General features: G+C 43.0%; 1 protein-coding gene across 2 annotated transcripts; it reads right to left on the reverse strand.

Moving 5' to 3' along the window:
- Window positions 1-6584: 6584 nt before the first annotated feature.
- Window positions 6585-9887, reverse strand: LOC136317458 (diphosphoinositol polyphosphate phosphohydrolase 3-beta). 2 transcript variants are annotated; one of them, XM_066250171.1, is made up of 2 exons: window positions 8990-9886; window positions 6585-6967 (listed from the first exon to the last, which is right to left on the reverse strand). In XM_066250171.1, coding segments are annotated over exons 1-2 (495 nt in total). In that variant the 5' UTR covers window positions 9484-9886; the 3' UTR covers window positions 6585-6966. The 2 variants fall into 2 exon arrangements, with proteins under 2 accessions (XP_066106268.1, XP_066106269.1); XM_066250172.1 differs by lacking the exon at window positions 6585-6967 and having other exon boundaries at window positions 8989-9887.
- Window positions 9888-20367: the final 10480 nt, after the last annotated feature.

Below are 20367 nucleotides of genomic sequence, written 5' to 3' on the forward strand. Positions count from 1 at the left end.
AAGCTGCAAGTTTTTTGGCTTGCCCTCCTCACGCCCAGCAGGACTTTTTCATTGTGGAGTGGTCGCTGGAGGTGAAAGTGTTAGCTGATGTCAGGTACTTGGCTTCCACTGCTTGCCCAGTACAGATTTTCTACAGCAGGTATAAGAGTAAATACAAATCTAAAAACAGGAGGAAATGAAGTTTTTAAAGGAACAGCCAACAGATATATGAAAAGATGCTCATCTTCTTTAGCTATTAGAGAAATGCAAATCAAAACTGCAATGAGATACCACCTCACACCTGTTAGATTAGCTATTATTAACAAGACAGGTAATAGCAAATGTTGGAGAGGCTGTGGAGAAAAAGGAACCCTCATACACTGTTGGTGGGAATGTAAAGTAGTACAACCATTATGGAAGAAAGTATGGTGGTTCCTCAAAAAATTGAAAATAGAACTACCTTATGACCCAGCAATCCCTCTACTGGGTATATACCCCAAAAACTCAGAAACATTGATACGTAAAGACACATGCAGCCCCATGTTTATTGCAGCATTGTTCACAGTGGCCAGGACATGGAAACAACCAAAAAGCCCATCAATAGATGACTGGATAAAGAAGATGTGGCACATATACACTATGGAATACTACTCAGCCATAAGAAATGATGACATCGGATCATTTACAGCAAAATGGTGGGATCTTGATAACATGATACGAAGCAAAATAAGTAAATCAGAAAAAACTAGGAACTGCATTATTCCATACGTAGATGGGACATAAAATTGAAACTAAGAGACATTGATAAGAGTGTGGTGGTTACGGGGGGGGGGGGAGGCGGGAAAGGGAGAGGGAAAGGGGGAGGGGCACAAAGAAAACTAGATAGAAGGTGACAGAGGACAATCTGACTTTGGGTGATGGGTATGCAACATAATTGAATGACAAGATAACCTGGATTTGTTATCTTTGAATATATGTATCCTGATTTATTGATGTCGTCCCATTAAAAAAATAAAATTTAAAAAAAATAAAAAAATAAAAAAAGGAACAGACACAATGAGATACATCCTTCCCTTAAAAAAAAAAAGCATACAGTTTTGATACATTTGATTGTTTATACAGTTTTGATACATTTGATTGTGAATTCTTCCTGTGGAACAGAAAGAATCTGTTCACCTGACTCTAGCAAAGCCAAACCCTAAAAACTGAGAATTTCAGTGGAGAAATATTTGCTATTTTCTTGATGAATGGCACCATCTAGGAAAACAGGAAGCTAATACTCAAAACCTGGAACTCCTTGATGGCGTGTAAGTTACAGATTATATATGGCTAAGTCTTGGCCCTGAGTTAGGGGTTCATGGTCGTGCTGGGAGCTGATTGGTCAGAGGTGAGCGAAGGGTAACAAATCATTTCTTTAGGTCTTGAGGACAGTTCTGAGGTCTGTTCCCAGGTTCCTCCATCCAGTTTCATGGGAAAGTATCCAGAGGGTTGTTCCACCTTAGAGCTCAGGAGTTGAAGGATCTCTTAGGTCAAGATGTTGTCTTGAAACTGTCAGAGGTCTGGATCTTGTAATCATTAGTCAGGACCCTGTGCTACTACAGTCTTCTGCTGACTTGAGGGTTGTTAATTATCCAGGGGGAGAGGCTAGGTCTCTCAGGGGTATATGTATGCCTGTGCGTGTGTGCGTGTGTGCGTGTGTGCGTGTGTGCGTGTGTGTGTGTGTGTGTGTGTGTGTAGAGAGAGAGAGAGAGAGAGATGATTTCTAGAGTTAAAATTTAAAGCTAGCTTGACGAAGCAGTTGCACAGTGGATAGTGTCGGACTGGGATGCGGAGGACCCAGGTCCAAAACCCCAAGGTCACCAGCTTGAGAGCAAGCTCATCTGGTTTGAGTAAGGCTGACCAGCTTGATTGAGCCCCAGGTTGCTGGCTTGAGCAAGGGGTCATTCTGTCTGCTGTAACCCCTCAGTCAAGGCACATACGAGAAAGCAATCAATGAACAACTAAGGTGCTGCAATGAAGAATTGATGCTTCTCATCTCTCGCCCTCCCTGTCTGTCTGTCCCTATCTGTCCCTCACTCTGTCTTTCTCTGTCTGTGTCACAAAACAAAATTAAAGCTAAATTTAATTGAAGTCATAAGAACCCTAGGATTAATTCTTCCTCTGCCCATTTGAGAAGTATATCAAGAAAAATAGCACCCTTATTTCTTTATCTCCTGGAGAATTTAACTTTGGTGTCTGGTTCCAAATTATAACTACCTATCTCTCATAAAAAATACGAAGGCAATTAGCAAAGATAAATGGCCACTTCAATTACCATGTAAATTTAAGATGAACTACCTGTGAAAAATGGTGCTGTTAAGTCCTCTTACTTAAGGACTAGTCATTGTTTATCTTGAGAACATATATGTAAGAGACTGTATTGCCCGGTCTGTGTATAATGGACACTGTCTTTGCAATCTCTTTAACAGATTGCCTGAATGTAATACTTCTGCAATAATAAAACTGTTTCCTTTCTCTTCTTCTTTTGTGGAAATGTTTTCTGGGTTGGTGGTAGATTTTGTTAGTAATTACTTTTTTTTTTCTCCAACAGTGGCACCTGGGGTAAATGAGAACTGCCACTGACTGCTGATTTAAATAGAATAGGTTTTCTGCAACCTGAAGCTAGAGAGAATGGGCGCTACCATTCAGATGCTTTGATGTTCAATCTGCTGGAATTGTTCTTCAGCAACATGGAGATGTTTGAGACTTGTTTATGACCCAGCATATGACCTATTCTGGAGAAGATTCCATGTACTTGACGACAACATATATTTTGTTCTTTGTTGGAGTAGTCTTTAGATGTCTGCTAGTCTAGTTGTTTTATAGTGCTGTTCACGTGTTTCTACTAGTATCCTGGAGCTACGAAGCCCCTCTTAATTGCTCACTTTTAAGATGCCCATTGTTTTCAACAATATCATTAGGCATGATTTTTTCCAGGTTTTTTTTTCTCCAAATAAATTCAGACAAAGCTGCTATGCTTAGTTCTTATGGTTTGCCTCTCCAACCAGGCAGAAATGCCAGACAACTGGATCTGAATTGGGGAATGGGTATCGTAGGTCACTTCTCTATGTCATTGGGCACTGGGAGGCAATGGTAGACCCTAGTTATTTCAACTTGCTTGTCTCTATGGAGAAACTTCGCCCTACAAATGGGCTGGGGCACCCCACTGCTGGATTGAAACCTACTATTCTTGGCCTGTCATGCCTGGGGCTGAGTTCTCACTCTGTAGTACAGGAGTTATCCTCCAGCCCAGGCTTGCCAGTGCTTCTGAAACATGGCACGGTGAAGGAACGAGACACTGGTAGCCTTCTCCAGCTGGGAGAAAGTATAGCCCTAGACTAGATACTGAGGGGGTAGAGAGCCTGAATCTTCTTGTGCACATCCATATCTGGAGTAGAGTTTGTCACATGGAGCTGGGATAAACGAAACAGGTTATAACTCAAATGAACACACATTCTATTTTCACAGAGAACTAGTAGATTTTCTTGAACAAATGCTTATTCATTTTCTGTATGCATTTATAAGAATTTCTAGGGACTGTGTGTATGGACATGTGTATGTACATATAATTGTCAACAATGAAATGGTGTTTCACGGGAGTCAGCCTGTCTTAGAGAATTAGTTTAGCAATATTATTTAGAAAAAATCTGATCTGTTCAGTAGTTATAAATTGTGTTCTTTGTACTACATAATTTGGTAAACTTCAGCAAAATCTCATTAAGCTATACACTGTTCTCTGTTGTGCTGTTGGAAATTAGGGAAGATGAAAGCACATTCTGAGATTAAAAGGTAGAAGAAGGAAAAAGGAATTCCATCCTCCAAGTCCAAATTGGTGTCTCTTTCTTCCCATTTGAAAACGACTGTGCCCAGAAGAGCATTAACCTCATGAGGTAATGATCAGAGCTTTCTTAGACTCCATAGTAGACACAGTGAACTCTCTGGTAAACAAGGTAGTAGCTGGCCTCGTTTTAGCCAATATATTGCCATCATGTAATTTATTAAAGCTCCAGTTGCTTTGAATTAGTGCCATCCTCCCATCTGCCTCAATGCTTGGTGGGTAGAAAGTTTGTATTGGAGGCAGGAATTAAACAAACAAACAAAACAAGCCAATTCTGCCGTGCATCAGGGCTTAGTGAACAGAGAGCTTGATCTGGATTTCAGACCCAAGCTGCTGGATTCTCATACCTGCTGCCCTTGTGCAGAACTGAAGCAGCACAAATTCTGTAATGGCCCTGAGCATTAGCCTAAAATACTCTGAGAAACAGCAAGGTGCCTGTGCGGTGTGCACTTAATAATAAAAGGAGTCATGGATTTTTGAAATATTCTGGTAGAAGGAGGCTCACCTGTTATTCCTTCTGGGGGAATATTTATATTTTAAAAAGAAAAAAGGCTGGAATACACACATATTTTATTTTTCAAACTTGGTTATTCTCTGTAGGGGGATCATGTGTTATTATTTTAGGAGGAATTTTCCAAATTTCCTTGAGATGAATTAATTTTGTAATCAGAAAAAAAATCCAGGCCCTGGCCGGTTGGCTCAGCGGTAGAGCGTCGGCCTGGCGTGCAGGGGGATCCGGGTTCGATTCCCGGCCAGGACACATAGGAGAAGCGCCCATTTGCTTCTCCACCCCCCCCTTCCTCTCTCTCTTTTCCCCTCCTGCAGCCAAGGCTCCATTGGAACAAAGATGGCCTGGGCGCTGGGGATGGCTCCTTGGCCTCTGCCCCAGGTGCTAGAGTGGCTCTGGTCGCAGCAGAGCGACGCCCCAGAGGGGCAGAGCATTGCCCCCTGGTGGGCAGTGTCGCCCCTGGTGGGCGTGCCAGGTGGATCCCGGTCGGGCGTATGCGGGAGTCTGACTGTCTCTCCCCATTTCCAGCTTCAGAAAAATACAAAAAAAAAATCCATTTTTTAAAAAAAATATAAATTGTAGAACGAGGAGTGTTGTCTCATCTAGAACATAAACTAGGTCCACTACTGAGGTTCAAAGTTTTCTGGTCATCTTTGGCATACTGATGGGGCTAAAAGTCTTTAGCCTATGGAACAGGGAGACCTCCAAGAAAAGAATTCACACTAAGTGAGAAGCAAGTCTGCAAATATGTTTAGCTCAGGAACAAAACCTAGGTTTTTGAAGGGGAAGAGTCTGTCTGGCTTGTGGATTTCTCTTCAGGTCAACCTTTCCCACTTATGTCTTAGGGATAGAAAAGGGCATGCAAGTAAACACTGATGAAGTTTTTCTTTTCAATTTTTATTACGGAAACTTTCAAACATATACAAAAGTAGAGAGAATAATATAATGGACTCCCAAATATCCATCACACAGCTTCAAGAACTATCAATATATCGCCAACCTTGTTTCATCTATACACTCACCTATCCCACCCTCAGATTATTTTGAATCAAATACCAGTAGCATCTCATTTTATCTGTAAAATTTACAGAACATTTTTTTTCTAAAAGATAAGGATAAAAAAAAAATGTAACTGCAGTACCATATTACACCTACAGAAAAAAAATGGGAGAAATACGTTTTTATTTAAAATTCTGCAAGGACTAGGGGGAACAATCAATACACTTCACTGGTACCATGAGCAAAGGTATAACACTAAAATGAAGGCCAAGTTTTATCCCATATAATCGCTTTAAAATGCAAAAGAAAGCTACTCCGGGTCTCTGCAGGTAGCATGCTGACATTATAACCCCCTTGGCAAAACTTCATAACATTTCCTCTAAATATCTTTATCATTTTCTTAAAGTTGCCCTCCTAAAAGCAGCTGATCCAAGTCTTCTCCTTCTAAATTCTTCATTTTCCGTTCCCTACTCACAGAAGTTTCCCCGCACCCGATACTTTATTCAAGTCAAGTGGCATCAATGTAGCTGTCTCTCAGTCCTCTGCATTCTTACATGCAGAAAACAGGTGGGATAAAGAGCTAGCAGCATGTACTGGAAAAGGGGATAAAACTACAGCCAATTGAATTATTAAGAGATGCGAAAGAAACCTAGGCAAACTAGGAGTCGTAATTCAATTTGGAAACTGCCTATACTGCAGTCTTTGTCAGCTCTGACATCAAATAGTACAGTATAGTGAAGTTTTAAATTGAGAAAGACAATGTTTTCTTCAAAGAGATGTTAAGATTACTTGAAAGAAGTGGCGAGGACACTGCAAAAACATCAAATTGAATATTTGCACATCACTTTAAAATTTATTTTATAAAAACTCACAATATTAGCTTTTGTTCACTGTATTTACGCTTATAGTTAGTTTTATAGCAAGTGATTTTTTGAATAAAATTTTAAGCAAATTAGCAACAGTACAAAACCACTGAAGTTATTACACAAAGGACTGAGTCTACAAAATGCTGCTCTACTTGATGGGGAAATCTTAAAACTGTGCTAGCCTCTGTGTGGTATGACATAGAAATATGAGTAATAATTCTTCCCCTTCAACATCTTACAACTGCCTTGAAAAGTTTCTGAAATACCTGATACAAAAATCCACATGTATGGTGCCTAGCCAGTATATATATACTCTACTAGCACCCGAGTGGAAGGGAGATGTTTTCCAACATGGTGATGACAAAATCTGAATTAAGTCCAAAAACCTTCAATGATGTCAACCATTTCAAGTAGTGTCTCAGATGCAGAATATGCAAAGGGTAAGGGAACATGGGCCTTGCTCTCAAGGATATCCTAATCTAATGGAGAAGGCAGAAACATGAACAAAGCACAACAAAAGGTGCTGAATTACGAGTCTGTTCACGTACACAGTACAATAACCAAGGTGAGAGAAGTCAGTAGAATAGACAGGGAAGGGCTGTTCCAAGATGTCGGAGGAAACCCCAATGAGCTGTCTCCGTAGAAACCTAGAAGTGGTCACCTGTACTTGACAATTCCATTGATCGATGGTTCACAGTAATGCTTCTTTCAAAGCAATCCCGAAGATCTTGCTTTTATCTGGAAAAACAAACCAGTACGCAATTAGCAGGCTTATACAAATTTAACGATTTCTCCAAAGGACAAATTTACAGGGTGCCTATTATCTGCATCACTCGCTTCACATTTGGAAAGGCTTCAAAGAGTTATCTAACATATATGCAATATGAGTCTGGATGAGCAGCAGAGGGAGTTACACGTCAACATGTATTATGGCACAAAAGAAGTCAGTAAAGAAATGATTCTAGTTTTGCAAAAGGGGGGTGGGTGGTCATCTAAGACAAAAATACCTAAATCCATGTTCTAGAGTCTAGGCTTATGGATCTAATAAAGGCTGGTGGGAAATCAGCATTTGCGATCTAGTGGTCATGCAGCCATGCAACATAAGTAAGTACAATAATGAACTGTGAGAACCATGACGCACAAAACAGTTCCTTAACCCAGTTCAACAGAAAATGCTTCTCATAGAGGTTTATGAACTATTTTTATTACCTCCAATTTTATGTTTTAAAAATACTTAGCATCAGATACTTAGATAACTTAGCTGAATGAGCCAGATCTGGAACAAGGTGAAAAACTTAGCTTTGTCTGATTCCAAAGCCCCATTGTAGTTTCTATCACGTCAGACACTCCCTCGTAAAACTGCATGTTTTACCTCCGTCACTTTCCATTTCTGATAATGCTGCCAGCACATAAATATTTAAAATCTACTAACCACAGTATTAAAGGTTTATCAAAAGACATGCCAGGGAAATAATGTTAGTTCCAGAAGAGACGTAATTATTTTAGATGGGAGTCCTGATGACAAACAAGTATCCAGGCAAATGTAAGAGTTTTTAATTCGGCACCTCAAAAGATTGACGCATGAGATGAAATGTTTATTATAAATCTTTAAGAGGGATTGTTCAGTTGCCCTAACACCTAGAAAGTCTCCAACAGCTGATTATCAAGAAAGGTACATTACTTAACTGGGATGTCATCACCATATTGATGCCATTCCTGTGGTTACTGGTAGTCAGGAAGATTAACTGGAATGCTGCAAAATTCAAATATGTGAACTGACTTTCTTTCAAACACCAGCTTATGCTGAGAAAACCATGGCTGCTCTAAGGGTACTGAGAAAGGGGCAATGGGTGCTGAAAATTGAGTGTGCGTGCTACGTCATACTCTAGAAACAGTTTTCCTGATAAGACGCATGGATGTGTTTGACTAAGAATACCTTTCTGAGAAATATCTACTCTATGAAGTAGTATTTTGGTAGTTATTCTATAAACTCTATTTGGGATAACGTGGGGAATGGTCATTTTGAGTAAGCAGTCAAAACTTACCAGCTGTGAACAATTTCTGCAAATCAAATCACGCACATATAAAGAAATTTCTGAAAAGAGCCAATTAGATCGCATTTCTAAAGATAAAATTATTGTGGAATACGACAAGAGCACAAGATGCCAAATTTCTTAAATCATTTTTTTTTAATTCAAAACCGATCGTTTAATTCCTACCACAGCAGGGCTTGCTGACAAGGGCTAATACTGCGAATGAAGAAACGACTCAAGAAAGAAAATTAATGAAAAATGCCAGACAACCAAGGTGAACAGATTTCAAATGCCTTCGGTACAAAATCACAAGACTAGTACCAAAAATGCGCACACACACATGAGCGCGCGCGCGCCTCGCACACGAGAACGCGCGCGCGCACACAGACACAGACACACACACACAGACACACACACACACACACACACAGAGGCTGGATGAGCATCTGAGGCACCTTTAAAGAAAACCCATACGGTTAAGGCATTCTGAACTGTATTAAACAGCGCTACCAAAAAGCGATTCTCAAAGCATCTGAGAAACATGCAAATTGCCCGAAAACAGCGCCTAGCAACTGAGACAGTTTGCAAGCGTGATTCAGAGGTCTGGCAAGGAAACAAAAGGAGCCCCCCTCCCCCGGGGAGGCCGCACGGGGCACAGGGGGTGCGCCCGCACTAGGTGTTGTAGGGCAGGGGAAAGCAGAGGGGTCTGTGCAGGAGCGGTACATACTAGGGGTCGCTCCCGGGGTCGGACGGGGCCACGGAGTTTCCGTTGGTGGGGGAACCGCCCAGCTTTAGTTTCTCCAGGTATTCGGCATGCACGGGCTTGTGGCACTGGAGGACCTTGATGGCATCTTCGATTTTGAACCATTCTCGCTTCCTCCCAATGCTCACCGAATCTTCCCAATCCTCCAGAATCTCAGTGACAGTCAGGACATACACATAGGTTCTGTGCTTGCGATCTTGGTTCTGCTCGAAGACGCCCAGGAGCCGGCCTAACTTGCCCCTGACCCCCGCCTCCTCGTACACCTCTCGGACGGCCGCGCCGCTCGGCTCCTCCTCGGGCTCCATGCCCCCGCCCGGCACGATCCAGCGGTCCGGGTACCGGCTGCTACTCACTAACAGCACTTCATCCTCGCGCTCGCTGCGGAAGCACAGGCACGCAGCTCGCTTCTTGAAGCCCTCTGGGTCGTAGGTCCGCGTCTGGTTCGGCTTGCACTTCATCCTGCCAGCCGCCTGCTCCCGCGCTCGCTGCTGCTCGGGCCGCCGCTGCCGCCGCCGCCGCCGCCGCCGCCGGAGGAGGTGCTGCGGGAAGAAAGGGCCGCGAGGGGCGTGGAGAAGACGCTCTCTGCCCGCGAGCCCCTAGACTGAGACTAGACCGGGCGGGGGCGGGGGCGGGAACGGCGAGGACGTCAGTCAGTCCGCCCCTCCGCGCCCGGGGTCCGAGTGCAGACGCCTGCGTGGAGGAGGCGCGTGGCCGCCGCCGCCCACCGCCGCCGCTCTGCACGCAGCCCACTCGCGGCTCCTGCGCGCGTCGCCCCCTCCTCTGCCGCTCCCGCAGGGTCCGGGAGGCGAGGCGCCTTCGCGTGCGCGTCCGCGTTCGCGTCCCTTTCCACGTGCGCGTTCCCGCCGGAGGGCGAGGGGCGGGGGCGCTGGCGGAGGACGGGCGGGGGTCTCTGCTCCCGCAGCACAGCGCCTCGGGCCCACTGCGCAGGCGCCCCGCACCTCTCGGGCTGGGAATCGCCTTCACGCGGAGTTCAATTCACCGCATTGTGACTGGGCCGGCACTGTTTCCACGTGTGCGGTGGAGCTAAACGTGCCTGCGGCGCTGCGGGACGCTTCTCCTCACTGCCCACGAAACACGCAGGCGCCTATTCTCCACATCGGAGGGTCAAGTGCATCTCCATCATTGCCCATAATGAATGGTACCGGCCTATTTATTATACTGAGGCCCGGGTTTGTCAAAGGATCCCTGGCGTTCTTGGATCAAAGTCTTACCTAATCTGTGCTGAGTCATATCTTGCAGTTTTATTTCTACAGCACGTTGTTCACCTCGCCGGGCACCTTGGCACAGCCCGTAACTGAACCTTTTCTTCAAGCCCTGTTCACATCTCACCTCCCCTGTTCCTCAGTTTCTTCATCAGTAAGTCCCTTGCCTACTTCAGTTGAGTCATAGTCACCCAACAGCTGGAGAACCACAAGCAGTGTTTTATTAAATCCAAGAGTCTGCACCCTCCACACACTCCCCTCTTCTTTCTCATTGATAAGTAGTGGTTGGGCTTTCCCTTCTTATTCTACATTTTGACTTTTAGAAGCCTCCCGGTGTGGACTGCAGCAAGGCACCTCTCCACTTGCTCATCCTGTCCTCTAGGCCAAGCAGTACCCCCCTCACCCCATCCAAAAAGTCAACAACCTAAAATTTTCCCTCTCCTCTTAAATTTTTGTATTGTTTTCTTGCTCTAACGGTAGTAGTAGCCTTGTGGAAAAGAACTCTGATGTCCCCCAACTTTTGCCATATTGCAACTTAGGCATCATTGTCTCTTACCAACAGACTGCTGGCGTCAGACAAGCAGGATGACCAGAACTCACTTTTCCAATGATGTAATTTCTTAGCCAAGTGGAAATCCACTGAGATGTAGGTGGGAAATAGTTAGGAAACATACAGTCCAGTCTTTAAATAACAAGTTAGTTCAGCTTCTTAGGGTCTGTTCCACTGCATTTATACCCACAATACCTCGTGAAAATTATCCTCTTCCCAGTGGCAACTGACACCTGCAATAGAGCATAATATGATACAAATGTCTGGGTTGTATATGAAGAAAATGACTGGATGGAGACAAAGAGAATGACTTTAGCCAATAAAGCCACCTACTGCTACTGCCACATTTTAGCAATCTACAGGTGACCAAGAACATATAAAAGAATGAAACACCCCATGATTAAAAAACAAATGAGGAAAATAGAGTTTAGAAGGCTGAGTTCCTCAGTGTGCCCACACTCATGAATAAACAAGTGGTGTTAAAGCACTAGGGAAAAAGAGAGTCTATTACAATCAGGATCTAGGCAAATATACCTATTATCACCAATATCATTAAATACTGTTGTGTTTTTCCCAGTGTAATGAGATTGTAAAGAGAAAGAACCCTGTCGTTTTGGTAAAGAAGACAAAATTGTCATTATTTGCAGATAGTATGGATATGTTCTTTAAACACCTAAAAAAAACCAGTGTGAATAGGAATTCCTTTAAGTGGTACAATGAGAACAGTAATATTTAAAATACCAAGAGCTTTCACGTGTAAAATTAGAATGGAGAAATGAGATTCACAGTAGCAATATCAAACACACCAAAATAAATTATACCAAGGAATCCTAAAGATATGGTTAGGACATTCTTGTAGAAAATGATAAACATATACTCAGCTTTGAATGTAGATTTGAATAAATCAGAAGGAATTCCAGCTAAGGCGGGAGACCCGGCTGCTGTCTGGACGGAGGAGTGAGCCAACCCAGCGCCAGGAACGTCACAGGTCTATTCCACAATTACCAGGTACTATATCTTTCTCTCACCAGAAGGGCCATTTTCTAGTTTATTCCATCACCCTACATCAGATTATGCCTATTTCATATACCTCTGCAGAGTGCGTGTTTATTGAAAGGGAGAGGAGTAGCACCATTATTACATGGAAGGAGGTCCAGGCTGGATCCCCGCTGGCAAAGACGTGCATAGCATGTCACTGGATGAAGGGATCCAAGCTAACAGGTTTAGTATAATGCCAGGAAAATAGTCTATTTTGTCATCACTCCTGACATAGATTTTGACTTACTGATGGTCTGCTTTATTTTATGCACTTTATATTCATTTACCAAGAAACTTGAAAAATGAGTAGCAGGAGCCTCCTTAAGGTGATTAAGAAACAGGCTGAGAAGGGTATAAGAAAGTAAGGCAGTAAGTGATGGAGCTCAGATTCACAAAGCTTGGTCTGCCTGACGACAGGTCGTCCTCTTCCATTCATTACGCCAAACTGCACGTATGTTGAGAGCTGCTGAGATGCACAGTGCATATCATGGCTTTGGTGCAGACCTCCTCCTCCCATTGCTTTTTTTCTACGTAATATATTCAGGCACCCCTGAGAACATGGCTCCAATGTCATGATCTAAATCTGAGAGGATCTGCTCTGAGGCCAACAAGTCTGGGATACTTACTTCTGCGTGTGTATGTGTGTGTGTGTGTGTGTATGTGTGTGTGTGTGTGTGTGTTAGAAAGGAGTGGGCAGACTGAAAAGTAACAGTGCCATAGAAGCATCATTGTGAAATGTTGACTGAATGAATGATGACGATAGAGGCTACATGGACCACAAAGGACTGTTGCTATTGTGTCTGCTGATTGCTCATGAGAGATTTCAAGTGAAAGATGGGTGAACATAGGTAGCTCCATGCATGTTTTCACTTGGGAGGGGTTGGTGGGTTCTATCTTTCCAACCACTCGCCACATGTTTCCAAATTCTATACTTCTTCCTGTACATTGGACATTGTTTCTCCCTCAGCCACAGAAGAGGCTTCATAGTATGCCTATACAAGGTAATTCGGTAGAGACTTGTCACAAACAAAGTGATTGAACAAAACATACCTCCCCAGTGTTTCTCCTTGACTCATCGATGAATCTTGGGATGAACACCAGACTTGTAATTTCATGATTTTGTGAGTTATGGCACAGATGTGCAGTCAAAGGTGTGATCATCAAATGGAGGGACGCCAAATCTAGGTGAGTGTTTGCACTATCTCAAAGAGGCAGCACATTAGGCTTCTTTGGTCACTACCTAAGTTTCCCTGACTGGTGTCCTCCTTTGCACTGATACTGTCGCCTCTGTAGACTAATAATTCAGCACCTGAACCCTTTCTAGTGCTCCTATGTTAACACCCTACAAGATCAGGGCCCCATTTCCTCTTTGACTTCATCGCTAGGATTCTCCATTTCAGTCACTCACCCCCAACTCACGTGGATTCTTACAGTGTCCGGATTATGTCAGCCAGGCCCCCTCCTTAGGGCGTTTGCTCTAACTAACCCATTTGCCTGGGATGCTCCTCATCCACATCTGCCTAACATCCTCCCTTCTTCTGTCAAGGCCTTGCTCAGTCCTCAGGTCCTCATAGGGACCTGCCCAGGAAACCATATTTTACATTGCTAAGTGGAGACATCTTCCCCACCCCCAGCTGTATTCCTTATACCCTTAACCTTGGCCTAAATTGTCTATTTAGTATACCACTTAGGAGCTGTGTTATTTACTTCTTTGTTACATGCATTGCTTATCTCTCTCCTCTCACGTAGTTCCGGCTTGAATACAAGCTCCCCAATCTTAGGGGGTTTTGTCCTTTGTTCACCAGTATATCTCAAGCAACCCAGAACTTTGCTGAGCACACTTTGTATTCATCCAGACAATATCTAGATGTGATGAAGAATGCCTGTCTCCCCCACTGCACTGTGGCAGCCTTGAGGATAAAGCCTTGTTTCATTGGTCTGAGTCAACCCACATCCAGGACACTTTCTGATACAACTGGAAAGGTACAGCTGGATATGTGTGGAATGAATGCACCTTTTGAAAATGACACTAACAGGGAAGTCATTGCTGTTTCTGAAGTGTAGTCGTTCCGGTAGGTGCTGCCTGGGTCAGCTGCCATGCAGACTCTGCTCCCTGGGCAGCAGGTCTGTGAGGGCCATGAGTCTGCTTCACTGTCTGGATTCCTCAGAGGGTTAGTCCAGTTCTTCCCACACAGCATGGCTCTGGGTGGTGGTTCCAGGTCTCAGTCGTTCATCACCTAAATGGCTTTTACTTTATCTCTGCAGAGCATCTACTATATTTACATATAATATTTTATTATATTTTATATAAATAAAACTATCATTGAGAATAAAGGACTCTTATATAATTAATCACAATGGAAGCCAAACAATGTAAAGAAGTACTGGAAATAAAAGTTGAAATTTATGTTAAGTAATAGTACACGTCGTGATGGGTCTCTACACTAGCATTGCATCATTTTTCTTTCATTTAATCCTAAGAAAGAACAAGACCTCCAAGTAAATATTTCCATTTCCATAAGGGAGAATGTGGAGAGCAAGGACATTATTTCGATTGCCCAGCATCTGACAGCTAGAAGGGAGTCACGTGAGGGGGAAACTCAGGGCTCCTTGGTGATAGCACTCCACCAGGACTGCAGTGTGGCCAGAGCACCACCAAACTCTCCCAGCAGTCCTGCCTTATTCCCCTCCTTTTGTGCACTGATACCACTCTCTGACATCTTCATCCCATCTCCAAATGTTTTAGAAGCGCTTCATCCCAGGGATTGGTGTGTTCCACACTGATTTCTGCTGTGGCAGATGAAAGGTGACTATTTAGAGTCCTTGCGAAGGACTGAAATAATTGTTATTTACACCTCCTTTGTGACTCTTGATGACTGTGGGTCCTGAGGAGGGTCCTTTGTTGCCGCGCAAGTTGCCTTGTGTGAGAATACGGTTCTTGGCAGAATGCCCTTCCCTTCCGCAGAGATATCAGACCTGCCCGGGAGGAAAGATAGTCTACTTACCAAGACACTGTGCATGCACAGGCCCACACACCATGAGACCCGTTCCCTCAGCGGCAAAACAGGTTTCTCCGGGTTACCACACTGTCCCACAAATTTCGCAGGCTCCTCAGAGTAAGACAACAAGGCACATACAATACAAGTAATGTTTGTTACCAGAAATGGGTTCAGGAAAATGGCTGCATTGCCTCTTTCCCAGCACGATTTCAAGCACCCCCAGTAACATCAGCCTGTTCTGGGAAGCTGCACCATTAGTGGTAGATCGGCTGCAAAACTGGGTTTTGAGACAGGAATCATTATTTGGAAATTTGATTAGTAGGAAAATATCTTTTTCTTTTCTTTTTTCCCCCATCTTTTCCCTGGTTACTTATTTCATTGCAAGTCAGTGGTTTTGTTAGCAGTTTCCTGAAAGTACAGATGATATCTCCTAGGAGAAGATGCCAGTTAGACTCTTAGTTTCTAAACTTTATTTTAGCTTTGGTCAAACAGCTTTTACTACCAGCCTACATCCCAGAGGACGTATCCTTGACTGGTGGCTTTGGGTGAACTTTCTGATGGTGGAATGCCCAATATACTTGTAGAGGTATCCTGCTTGTTTGGTTTTGTTTATTTCTTAAATTACAATATTAGAAGACATGATAAAAAAATCTATGAGGGTCTACCATGTGTCAGTGACTTTCTGTTTCTCAGTGCTAATTTTCATCAAATCCCCATGACATAAGTACCATTATTCCAATTTCACAACTGAGGAAATTATAGCTCAGGAGGACGAGTAACTTGCTAGGAAGTTCCAGAGCTGGGATTTAGAAGAACTGCTGTTACCATTAAATGCCTGTATTTCTCAACATATGCCACATTAAAAAAATAGAAAAGAATGCAGTTTTGAAAATCACCAATGTAAATTTTAAAATTCTATTCCATTACTATATTATCATTCTGTTTTTAGAGTTTTGCTCATAACAAATAATTATTTTCCTGTGCATAAAATATTGAGTTTATAATAACATGAGAGTTGGGGGTGGCCGACTGGGAAGACGTACAGATGACTAAGTCCTGGGAGTTGTTGCTTTAAGCCATATTGTGTGCTGAAAACTATGCAGTGTAGAGACACATGGCCAAATGATCCAGATTTCTAGTCATCCAACACCAAGCTTCTAGATGTTAGCATGGCAACTTCAAAGCCACATATATAGACCTACAAAGAAAACATCTCCTGTGCTAACTCGAGTTGAAGTGGGTGTTTTCGCTGACAGTGAGTCAATATGAAATAAATGAATTCAACAAATAATCAACAATACCTACCATATTCCTGTAGTGTACTTCATACAGGACATGCAAACAGCGCAGAAAACATAGTCCCAGTCTTTAAATGTGTTGTAGGAAAACTAACAGAAGAGAGGAATGCACTTTATGAATTAGAAGTCCCAGGGTGCAGTTGCTGTGCAAGAGGGGAACAGCGGAGGAGGGGACAAAAACCCTGGAAAGCAGAGCGCATAGGGGCAATAGGAGCAGAAGTCAGGTCAGGGGAACTGACTCCTTGTGACTAGGAGCCTGCATAGCTGTCCCTGAATGTTTCACTGTCTCAGGGCTCACAGACTTGATCCTATATTCCTGAACATTTATGTTTTTCTTTTTTTCAGTTTTTTAAATTTATTTTATTATTATTAAATTTAATGCAGTGACATTGATAAATCAGGGTACATATGTTGAGAGAAAACATCTCCAGATTATTTTGACATTTGATTATGCTGCATACCCCTCACCCAAAGTCAAAGTATCTTCCGTCACCTTCTATCTGGTTTTCTTTGTGCCCGTCCTCTGCCCCCACTCCCTCTCTCTTCTTCCTTGCCCCATCCCCCCCACCCCACCCCACCCCACACCCCACACCCTGTTACCATCACACTCTTGTCCATGTCTCTGAGTCTCATTTTTATGTCCCATCTATGTATGGATTCATATAGTTCTTAGTTTTTTCTGATTTACTTATTTCACTCCGTATAATGTTATCAAGGTCCATCCATGTTATTGTAAGTGATCCGATGTCATCATTTCTTATGGCTGAGTAGTATTCCATAGTATATATGTACCAAAGCTTTTTAATCCACTCGTCCTCTGACAGACACTTGGGTTGTTTCCAGATCTTCCCTATTGTGAATAATGCTGCCACAAACTTGGGGGAGCATTTCTCCTTTGGAGCAGATCTATGGTGTCCTTGGGATATATTCTTAAAAGTGGGATAGCTGGGTCAAAAGGCAGTTTAATTTTCAATTTTTTGAGGAATCTCCATACTGTATTCCATAGAGGCTGAACCAGTCTGCATTCCCACCAGCAGTGAACATTTCTGATTTTCACCATAAACAATTAATGGAATTACCAGTCTTATTATTCATTAATTTCTCCATTTAACTTTAAATGACTTTATTGCATCATCACTCTCTTTGCAAAGACTAGGGGAATTTCCAAGGTCCTTCCACTGTGAGGACTTTGAGAGACCACTGAGAGGCTATTAGAAAAAGCTACACTGATCAAAAGCCAGATAGTCAGCAATACTTGGGCACTAGAGGCTATTGAATATAGGGATCTGGGATGTCAGTCAGAAATTCTCTATGTTCCAGGCTCTGTGGGAAGGTCTGGGGTTAGAGAGATCATTCAGCCTGATCTAGCTGTCTAAGAGCACAAAGTCGGGCAGGGTGATCTTAACCCCAGTGGTCTGCAAAGACTTGTCAAATGTGTCTAGCAAGGTGGTATTGTATACACACACACACACACACACACAATTAAAAAATTAGAATTCTGGAACTCTGCTAAGATCATAGAGTGTTGGAGTCAGTCTATCTGACTCTAAAGCCTCAAAGAATGTCTATAACATCAGACCCTTTTGAATAATGATTTATTACAGTTTAATTCAGAGCCACTACCAGCAATTCCCCTGAATGCATGTCTGCTGTTGCCCCACAGGGAACCTTGGGAGGGAACGTTTTCTTATCTAAAGGACTGGGACAGAATGTACAGCTCCAGCATCCAAACTGTGCACACTGAGTATGACACCTGGCTTACCAGAAAGTGGCCTTTTTGTTGCTGTCACACTACAAGGTATGTTGGTGCCTCCGTATTGCAATTAATCTTTACTGCACAAAATTTAGAGTTCTCAGACTAGTGCATTCCACCTCACTTGTTTCAATTTGTACCTCAGAGCCCATGTGGTCACGCCTGGGACAGAAATGATTCCTTATCCTCTCCAGTAGGTTGTTGTACAATACAGAGAGTTACCTTCACCACAACAGACTCAATTTACTAATAATGTAGACATTAGCTTTCTATTACTGTGTAACAAATTGCCACAAATTTGGCAGCTTAAACCAACACATATTTATGATTTCACAGTTCCCGTAGGTCCGATGTGTGTCGCATGGATCAGGTGAGTTCTCTGCATAGCATCTCACAAGGCTGAAATGAAAGTGTCAGCTGGGCTGGGGTCTTAGCCGGAGGCTCTGTGGGGAAGCTGCCTCTCAGCTCATTCAGGTGGTTAGCAGATTCAACTCCTGTGGTGGCAGGACTGACCCTCCATCATCAAACGAGTAACAACAGTGTGTCAAGTTCTTCTTGTGCTTCAAACCCTTCTTGTTTCTCCTGCTGCTGCTAGCCAGGACATACTGTCTGCGTTTACACAGCTCCTGTGATTATATTTGGCTCTTTGGGGTAATCTGGGATAATCTCCCTGATTTAAGGCCCACAGTTTAGTGAGCTTAATTATAACTACAGAATCTCTTCTGCCATGTAAGCTACACACATATGTGCATAATAAGAACTCATCTTATTCACAGTCCTGGGATTATGGTGGGAAATCTCTGGAGACCATTTTCAGAATTGTGCTTAGCACATCCTCCAGTAACTGTCAGTTAATTGTTTTTGAAAGCCCTGTTTTGTGACCCTGAATATCTGTATTCTTGTGAATATACTGCCCACTCTCTATAGAGGTGCATTAACCCTTTGAGTAGTGAGTTTTTCCATGCTTGTTGACGCCTGGGAGTGAGTTTTTTTTTTTTCAAAAAACGAAATTAGTTCCAATTACAGTGTTATTAACTTAAAATCATTTTTGTTTGATAACCAATTTATGGAAACAAGTAGAACATACCTTTGCTTTTTTTTAACGTTACCTTACACATGTGTGATCTTACTCTGGACGGTCAGAAGGCACAAGGACGTACATGAAAATTCATACTACTCAAATGGTTAAGTCATCATGTGGCTTTACTTCAACAAGAGGCTTGTGCCTTTCCAAGTGTATTAGTCAGGGTTCTCCAGAGAAATGAAACCGAGAATGTGTGTGTGTGTAGAGAGAGAAAGAGATAGAGTCAGTTAGACAGAAAAATATGTCCTATACAGCATTGGACCACATCATTATGGTAGCTGAAAAGTCCTAGATTTTGTGGTTGGCAAGCTGGAGACTTGAGGGAGTCGATGTTGTACTTCAGTTCAAAAAGTGCTGGAATTGAGTTGCAAGAAGACCCAGTTTTTCAGTTCAGGTTCAAAGGCAAGGAAAGACCAATATCTTGCCTCATGCAGTCAGGTAGGAGAGGTTCCCTCCTGCCTGAGAGAAGGTCAGCTTTTATATCTATTCAGGTTTTCAAGGCATTGGATACAGGACACCCAAGTCAGAGAGGACATTCTGCTTTACCCAGTCTGCCCATTCAAATAAAGCATCCTCACTGACACACTCAGAACAATGTTTGAGCTAATATCTGGGCATCCTGGGGCCCAGTCAAATTAACACTTAAAATTACACATATCACTAAGCATCTTGACACAGTTCATAAAATAACATTCATTCTAAAATTTTTATTGTATTTTAGTGCAATTCTCTTTCTTCTTATTTTCTTGTAACATAGAGGTCTGAATAATTTCACTTTTCTTGTTGCATGTTAACTAATATCTCTGGGGTTACCGTTGTGAAAACAGATCAATAAACAGTTTGCATTCTTTCCTGCAAAGGGAAATTTTGTACCTTGCAGCATGCAGATTTAATAATACCTATAATTTATGAAATATTTACCACACTTAGCAAGTTCTTCTATAAGATCTTTAAATGCTTTTCCTTATTTGGTCAGGAAAACATTAGATATGTGCCCTGTTTAACCCCATTTTCATATGAGGAAACTGAAGTGGGCCCTGTCTGGCCTGGCATGTTGAATTGCCTTGTTTAATTCCTGGTCAGAGCACACAGGAGAAGCGACTATCTGCTCTCCATTCCTTCTTTCCCCCTTCTCTCTCTCTCTCTCTCTCTCTCTCTCTCTCTCTCTCTCTCTCTCTCTCTCTATCTTCTCTTCACACAGCCATGGCTTGAATGATTTGAGCAAGTTGGCCCCAGGCACTGAGGATGGCTCCACGGCTTTGCCTCAGGCGCTAAATAAAATAGCTTGGTTGCCGAACAATGAGAGCAGCAGCTCTAGATGGGCTGAGCATCACCCGGTAGGGGTCTTTCTGAGTGGATTGCAGCTGGGGCACATGCAAGGGTCTGTCTCTCTGCAT

The sequence above is a fragment of the Saccopteryx bilineata genome, chromosome X (genome assembly GCF_036850765.1).
Source record: "Saccopteryx bilineata isolate mSacBil1 chromosome X, mSacBil1_pri_phased_curated, whole genome shotgun sequence".
NCBI lineage: Eukaryota > Metazoa > Chordata > Mammalia > Chiroptera > Emballonuridae > Saccopteryx > Saccopteryx bilineata.